This window comes from Melanostigma gelatinosum (genome assembly GCF_949748355.1).
Source record: "Melanostigma gelatinosum genome assembly, chromosome: 17".
Classification (NCBI taxonomy): domain Eukaryota; kingdom Metazoa; phylum Chordata; class Actinopteri; order Perciformes; family Zoarcidae; genus Melanostigma; species Melanostigma gelatinosum.
Genome location: NC_136650.1, coordinates 19488607 through 19495886, shown reverse-complemented (window position 1 = coordinate 19495886; position 7280 = coordinate 19488607). Strand labels below are relative to the sequence as shown.

Below are 7280 nucleotides of genomic sequence, written 5' to 3'. Positions count from 1 at the left end.
TGATATGAGTTTAACGTCGGATCATGCATATGACAGCCCACCAGCAGCAGAGGATGAGGACGAGGATAAGAATAACCAAGCCAACCAGACAGACCTCGGTGGGGCCACGATTGCAGCAATGCAAGCTGAGATGCAGCGCCTACTCTCGGAAAATCTGAATTTGAAAAAGGAACTTTCCGATGAACGATCCATGTTTGATTCTGAATTTTTTGAAAATAATGATGAAAAAGTGAGATATGTGTGTGTGTGGGGGGGGGGGGGGGAGATGAAGTTCGGGGTTAGTTTAAAGTGAATTCCTACACACACGCACACAATGACATGCATGTACAATGTACACAAACACACGTGTCTGTTTGCACTGAGTAAACATTGAATATTGCTAAATATCTGACTAGATCTGTATATATTTACCCTTCCAATGACGAGATGAGAATTCTCGACGACCGTTGCTTTAACGTCTCGGACCCATCCACTGACAAACTGATTATAAGCGTCGAGCCCTTTGTAGCACTCCAACTCGTCTTTTGTGTGAGGACTCGGGGTGTTCACGAGATACGTGTAGATGTTGGCGTAGTTTACCGATGGAAGATAAGTAGGATCGGCACTGAAACTATCTGCACTCATCGTATAGGGATCCAAATTACCAATAACCTTCAATTTGGCCAGGTAGCGAACCTTTGATGCACTATCCAGTGATTCAAAGTATGGTATTCTCGCCGCCATGTAGGATCTGTATGTACTCCAACATGGCGGACAGACCTCGTATCTAAGGAGATCGTGACGTCGGCGAGACCACTCTATTCGTTAAGTCTCCTCCATATGCACAGACTTCACCCAAATAAGTTAATCACTGAAAGTATCTTATAGGACACAAGAACAATTAATAATTGCATGACTGTGATGTAGGTAAAGCAACCTGTACAGTATGATATTTTTCAAACTTGCCTCACTTCGGCAGATCCTAATCCACTTAAAGGCACGTTTAAACATATATTGTAGTAAATTCTGCAGTCACAGGAAAATAAGTGAAAGCTGATAGTGACAAGAGACAGGTTTAGTATTGTTATATTTATGTTAAATCAGGTACTTATAGGTATCTGTGGGTTCAAAAGTTATCATCTCAAAGTTTATTGAAAGTTGTAATGAAGACAAAACAAGTAAAGCGTCACGATGGCTTGTGTGGATTTTTGTCATTTTTAACAGATCTCGTTGGGATTTATCTTTATAATAGTTTATTGTATATGTTGTTTTGTTGTGCATATTTCTGTCAATTGAAACATTTAGCCCGAACGAACCGGAAACGTGGATTGGCCTTCAAAGGAAAGGTTGTAGCATTTTTCACTTACACAAAAAAGAAACAGATGCGGGCAATCCAATACCCACAAAGAAAAACTCAAAATAATTACATACATAGATACATTTTAGTTCTTAAAACGTTTCAATCAACTACAAAACGCTTGTTTTTCATTTGGTTATTTTATTTTGAAAAATGTGGAAATTTTGTTGCATGGTCTACCGGAAGCTGTAGCGACCCGTAGTGTCGCTGCAGTGTTGCGCTTTTCCTGTTTACGGGCGGGAAGAGCGAACGTAGCTGACTGGAAGGCGACTGTGTTTAAAATCGACAGCACGTTTTAGTTTTAAATTCTCCTCAATGCTTTTTTGCAGGTTTTAAATGATACACGGGGCATTGGATACGTTTTAAGTGGGACCGTTGCTGGAAAACTATAGGGATATATTTTTTGGAGAGTGCAGAACAGATGGAGGATCCTCCTGCAGATTCTGGTGGAGGTGGTGGTGGAGGAGCGGAGGGCCCCACGGTGCAGGTGGCAGATATCTGCTGGCCGAAGGGGGCTCTCCCTCTGCGGCTCCTGGAGTGGAAAGTCAAACCCGGGTCTCTGGTGAACCTGGACTCCGTGCTCGCTCTCTGCGCTCCCATACCCCCGGAGGAGAAGAAGAAGGGGGCACAGGCGGCCAGGCTGCCAGAGAGAAAGGTGAAGTCGGACCGTGCTGGAGTAGTCAAGGAGCTATGTTGTCAACTTGGGCAAGTCATACCTCCCGGGTGAGTCAGTCTGTTGAGAGGTTGCATGTCCAACATGTCTGCTGTAGTGACTCCACCTGTAGTGTGACGCTAGCTAGCTAGCTAGCTAACGAGCTAACATTGCTATGCGTGCTAAGTAACGTTAGCTTGTTTGCTAGCAGTACCAGCATCAAGTCAGTCAACATAAACAAGCAAACGTTTGGCCAAAACTTTCAAAATAAATTAGTGTTGTTTTTAGATAGTGTGTCTCTGCACATTTCTAGTCGTTGCAGTTATAGTGGGCATGGAAACCAGCTGTAACCAAACATTACATGCGGTCTTATTTGTCAGTTTAATAAAATCGCAATCACGCTTACAGCCAAAACATGTATACGCTTTTATTTTGAAGGCGTAATCACGTGAAGAAGTGCGACGGGTATTTTGACAGGTAGAGGACTGGCGCGAGGCAGCTGCTGTCCCATGTAGTTTGAACTGAATACCAGCATATGTACTATTCAGCATACTTTTTAAACATTCATCTGATATCAATTAACATTTTACATCTCTTGATTCAAAACGTTTGATGTCACGCCTGTTTAAAAAATAAGTGTTGCCTTCAGGTGCCCCTTGTAAACTTCTACTCCTGGCTCTGAAAGTCCCTGCCGCATGCATAGTATAATAACAGTGTATAATATGTATAGTAATATGAAAACAGTGTCAAAAGTGCCTGTCTGTGGTGTCTTAATTACAAAGCAAAGCAACTGTGCGCCAAGCTCTTCATTATTGTAAATTTGGACATTATTAGTTGACTTGATTTAGTTACAACTTGTTCTCAAAGTAAAACCATTTCCCTGTCACTCAAAGCAAATCGTTAAGTTATAGTTTTAAGGCTCACGGCTAATCTATGATAAATCTAATCTAATAAACTGAATTTACACAGAGTCCTTGCATGCCATGAAGCAAATGTTCATATAATGAGAATCCTGCCAACAGACGGGACTATTGAATGCACCATCACTGGTTTATTGTAAAGTACGTATTTACACTAACATTTGTTGTCTTTTTTTCAGGGGTGTCGTCGTCCGAATAGAAGAATGCAGCCATCCAATAGTCATGAAGGGTTTATGTGCCGAGTGTGGCCAGGACCTGACTCAGTAAGGACATCCAAAAACACAGCCACTTTTATTTTAATACCTAAATAGAAATATCTTTTCAATTTCATGTTCAATGTTCAGATAATATACGTTTTGCCCACACTATGACCCTCACAATGCACGGACCTGATTGCAAAAACATCCCTCCCAAAAGAATGTAACATTTAATGCTTACATTTTCACACACGTCAGCTGACATTCAATTTTGAGCTGATTAATAATTCATCTTTTGATGTTATGTTCCTGTGCATCCAAACTGACTGACTATATCTGACCCAAAGTATTCGTGGTGGCTTCTGTATTATTTGATACCATCAGGTGGCACCAGAGATCAGACAGAGAGAGTTGAATACAACTGAGGTCATAAATCAAGTGCTCCCACTCTGCTCTCTCCATGCTGTCTGTTAGATAAAGACGTGAACATGTGCAGCTGTCGGTTAGTCTGAGAGAAGCTGCATTTGTTGTTGTTTTTATTGATGTAAAGAGCCAGTAGGCTGTTCACTGTGAGGTAAAAGTTGTTTTTGAACGTTTGCATTATATATTACACATGATGAGAATGACAGTGAAATATTTTACAGCAGGGATGACATGTTTTATATATTAATAGACAAACAACCAACCAAAACCACTTGCTAACTATGCTCGCTGCTCTTAAATAGTTTGTGGAAGCCCCAATTCTATTCAGTCACAATATGTTCAAGGACCTGAGAGTTACTCAAACCACAAAATCCATCACACCCACTCTTTCTTCTTCTTCTTCTTCTTCTTCTTCTTCTTCTTCTTCTTCTTCTTCTTCTTCTTCTTCTTCTTCTTCTTCTTCTTCTTCTTCTTCTTCTTCTCAGGCTGCAGGGCACAAATGGGAACCAGCAAACTCCCATCTCCACGGCAACCGTCTCCATGGTGCACAGTGTCCCCGAGCTGATGGTCAGCTCGGAGGTGAGTCATGTGATGGAGATGCATATATATATATACATATGTCATAGTCATGCCTTTATAAGATCTTTGGAAGCACTCCTTGCAATATTTTCCCAAGAAATTATCTACAGACTGTTTTTCCAATCGTGCTTTAATTTTGTATCCTCAAATTTAACAAATTTCCTGGTGAATTTCAAGAATTTCCTGGTGGGAAGTATTGTTACAGTATTCAGAACATGCAACTGTCAGCTGAAACAAACGATAACAACATAGTCATGGATGAGAGTCTGTTCAGGTCTCAGTTTGTATCGATGTCAAGTTTAAAATATGCAGTTAATATGTCATCAAACACCTGAACATATTGTACCATGTCAATGGTGGATGTGTAGGATTGCTCATTATCTTGTTAACCCCTATGCTGCAGGACTAGTTCCATTTAACTAAATACTAAATGTTTAGGCAATTACATGCAGCTTGCTACCCAGACCAGGTCACACACACACGTTCACCACAAAGCTTAAAAAGATCAACCGATGGAAGCTGAAACCAATGCGTGACATTCTGGTCATACACGCTTTGTTAATAGTGGTGTGCTGGTTGCTCATTCATTGTCTTCATTCACTCCCAAAAAGCAAGCAGAACAGCTGGGCAGAGAAGACCAGCAGAGACTCCACCGGAACAAGAAGCTGGTCCTGATGGTGGATCTGGACCAGACGCTGATCCACACCACTGAACAGCACTGCCAGCGTATGTCCAATAAGGTATTACTCAGTCACGCCGCTCTTCTGTACGGTCTTCACTTTTGGGTCACTCTCCATTTATCATTATAAACAAGACTACTACTCTGTGTTGACAGTTTTCAGCCTGTCAGCATTATTTAAACCGAAGTTCGTATTCAAAATCTTCCTTTTAAGAGCAGACGTTGAGGCATTGCGTCATAGTTAACACTCTTTTTTTATTAATTTTATTCCCTTCAGGGTATTTTCCACTTCCAGCTCGGGCGAGGAGAGCCGATGCTCCACACACGACTGCGCCCACACTGCAAGGCTTTCCTGGAAAAAATTGCCAAACTCTATGAGTTGCACGTCTTCACGTTCGGGAGCCGCCTTTATGCACACACCATTGCTGGTAATGGACTCCTTCTTTTACATTTCACCGAACATTGTCAGCGCCGGTTACATGAAGCCACAGTTTCATTGGTATGAACATGTGACAGTTTGGTCTTTTACTTGTACTGCCCGTCGCTGTCCATAAGAGGGAAGTGTCCGCTTATGTTTTGAGCTGACTTTATGCTGGATCAATGTTGGGCATCTAAAGTCTCTGTGTGTCATCTGCAAGCACTTTGAACCACTTTAAAATGTAGCTGTGGTGCTGCTCTTTAAAATGCACGTCAACACTTTGGCTGGTAACATGTACACAAGACAACCCGTCCTATTCTAGTCCGTTCTAGTTTTAGCAGCGTACGTCTGGCAGCTGACGAATGTTGGTTTCCTTCCAGATGAAAATATTCCGGTTTATGATTTAAGGTTGGATTATGTTGAAGTAGGGCTGGGCGATAAATCGATTTAATCGATTAATTCGAATGTGTGCTTTAAGGCGATGTGTTTTATTGAAAATCGAGAAAATCGCCCCCACCCCTTTTTCCCGTAGTAGAGTGCGCGCGCATTGTTTACAAACTAAAACAATGGCGGCCAGCAGCTTCACTGCTGCCGCCGCCACCTCACAAAAACAACCCAGCATTTTGGAGACATTCACCAACTGTACTCCGCATGAGAAGAAGAGTGCCCGGTGGAAAGCCATCACGGATGCAGTCGCGATGTATATCGCAAAAGATATGGTGCCCATATACACCGTGGAAAAGCCGGGGTTTATTCACCGTCTCAAAGCTTTGGACCCCAGGTACGTGCTACCAAGCCGTAAACATTTTTCTGACGTTGCCTTGCCTCGGCTGTACAATAGTACACGCCAAAGGATCTCTGCGGAGCTGGAGGGGATGTCATTCTACTCCGCAACAACTGACCTGTGGTCCAGCAGGTTGACCCAGACACCGATCCACTTGACTGGTGGAAGCGTCACCAACTTAACTTTCCAAGGCTAAGTACTTTAGCAAAGAAATACCTCTCTGTGCCAGCTACAAGTGCCCCCTCTGAGAGGCTTTTCAGTGTGTGGGGGGGGGCATTGTTACATGCCACCGTGCATGCCTGAAGCCAGAGGTAGTAGACAGGCTTGTCTTCCTGGCAAAAAATATTTAGAAAAAACATGCACTACTGTTTAATACTGTTGGTTATGTTGTGAATGCACTTGATTTTGTTTACATGCACTTATTTACTGTGCAAAATATGTTATGTTGATGTTAGATCAGATGTTGCACTTTTGAAAATGTGAATGTTAAAGGGTCATATACATTTTATTTCATGCTGTGTTTGTATCAGTGTATTCAGTTAGAAAAGCTTACTGTAAAAAGTTACATTTGCACAGTTGTTTACAATGGAAGGCTACTATTTAATGCCATTTAATGTTATGTTTAATTTAATTTTATATTTAAATGATTCAGGCAAACAAAAGAGTGACCAAATACTTTTTGTATACTACAGGCACCTTTCTACAATGTTCAGGTTTTGTTTGCACTTTATTTTTATCAACCTACTTGGGAAAATCATCACAAAATAAAAGAAAAAATTGTTTTCAACAGCTTCTGTCATCTGCAAAAAAATTTGGGGGAAAAAAATCGATTTAAATCGTGAATCGGATTTTTTGTAAAAAAATCGGAGATTTTTTTTTTAGGCCATATCGCCCAGCCCTATGTTGAAGTGAAGGTAGTTTGTTTATATGCTGTCTTGTTGGTATTCAGGGTCTTCAGGGCCTTGTCCCAGCACTGTTCTGCCTCCACATAATGAATGTTTAATGCATTTTGAATTGGATTGCACGACTGGCGTTGTTCAGGCCAGTGTTCCAGCTGTTGACAACTTCTTTTGCGATTTATAGAACAGGCTGTTCTAAAAATGGGCAACGGGGTGGAGTTGAGTCGGCCCACCTTTCACACACAGTGTCCTCATTCGTGCCTCACTTTGAGCCATAGTAGGATTTAAATAGGTTTTAAACAGTTATATTAAAAACCACTTCCTGTACAGTTGTCCTGAACGGAGGAATTAGCTTTTGACACCGGTTCTTTGTACCAGGCTGTAAACATGTTT

The 7280-nt window shown here is 41.6% G+C and overlaps 1 protein-coding gene across 1 annotated transcript in view; it reads left to right on the top strand.

The window, feature by feature from the left end:
• Nucleotides 1-1592: 1592 nt before the first annotated feature.
• The window catches only part of ctdp1 (CTD (carboxy-terminal domain, RNA polymerase II, polypeptide A) phosphatase, subunit 1), a 43650-nt gene continuing 37962 nt past the window's right edge, over nt 1593-7280 (top strand). Inside the window, exons 1-5 of the mRNA XM_079288562.1 lie at nt 1593-2059; nt 3088-3171; nt 4014-4107; nt 4719-4847; nt 5064-5214. Coding sequence (XP_079144688.1) covers nt 1758-2059; nt 3088-3171; nt 4014-4107; nt 4719-4847; nt 5064-5214 — 760 coding nt within the window. The 5' untranslated portion in view covers nt 1593-1757. The remainder of the gene's footprint in view (nt 2060-3087; nt 3172-4013; nt 4108-4718; nt 4848-5063; nt 5215-7280) is intronic.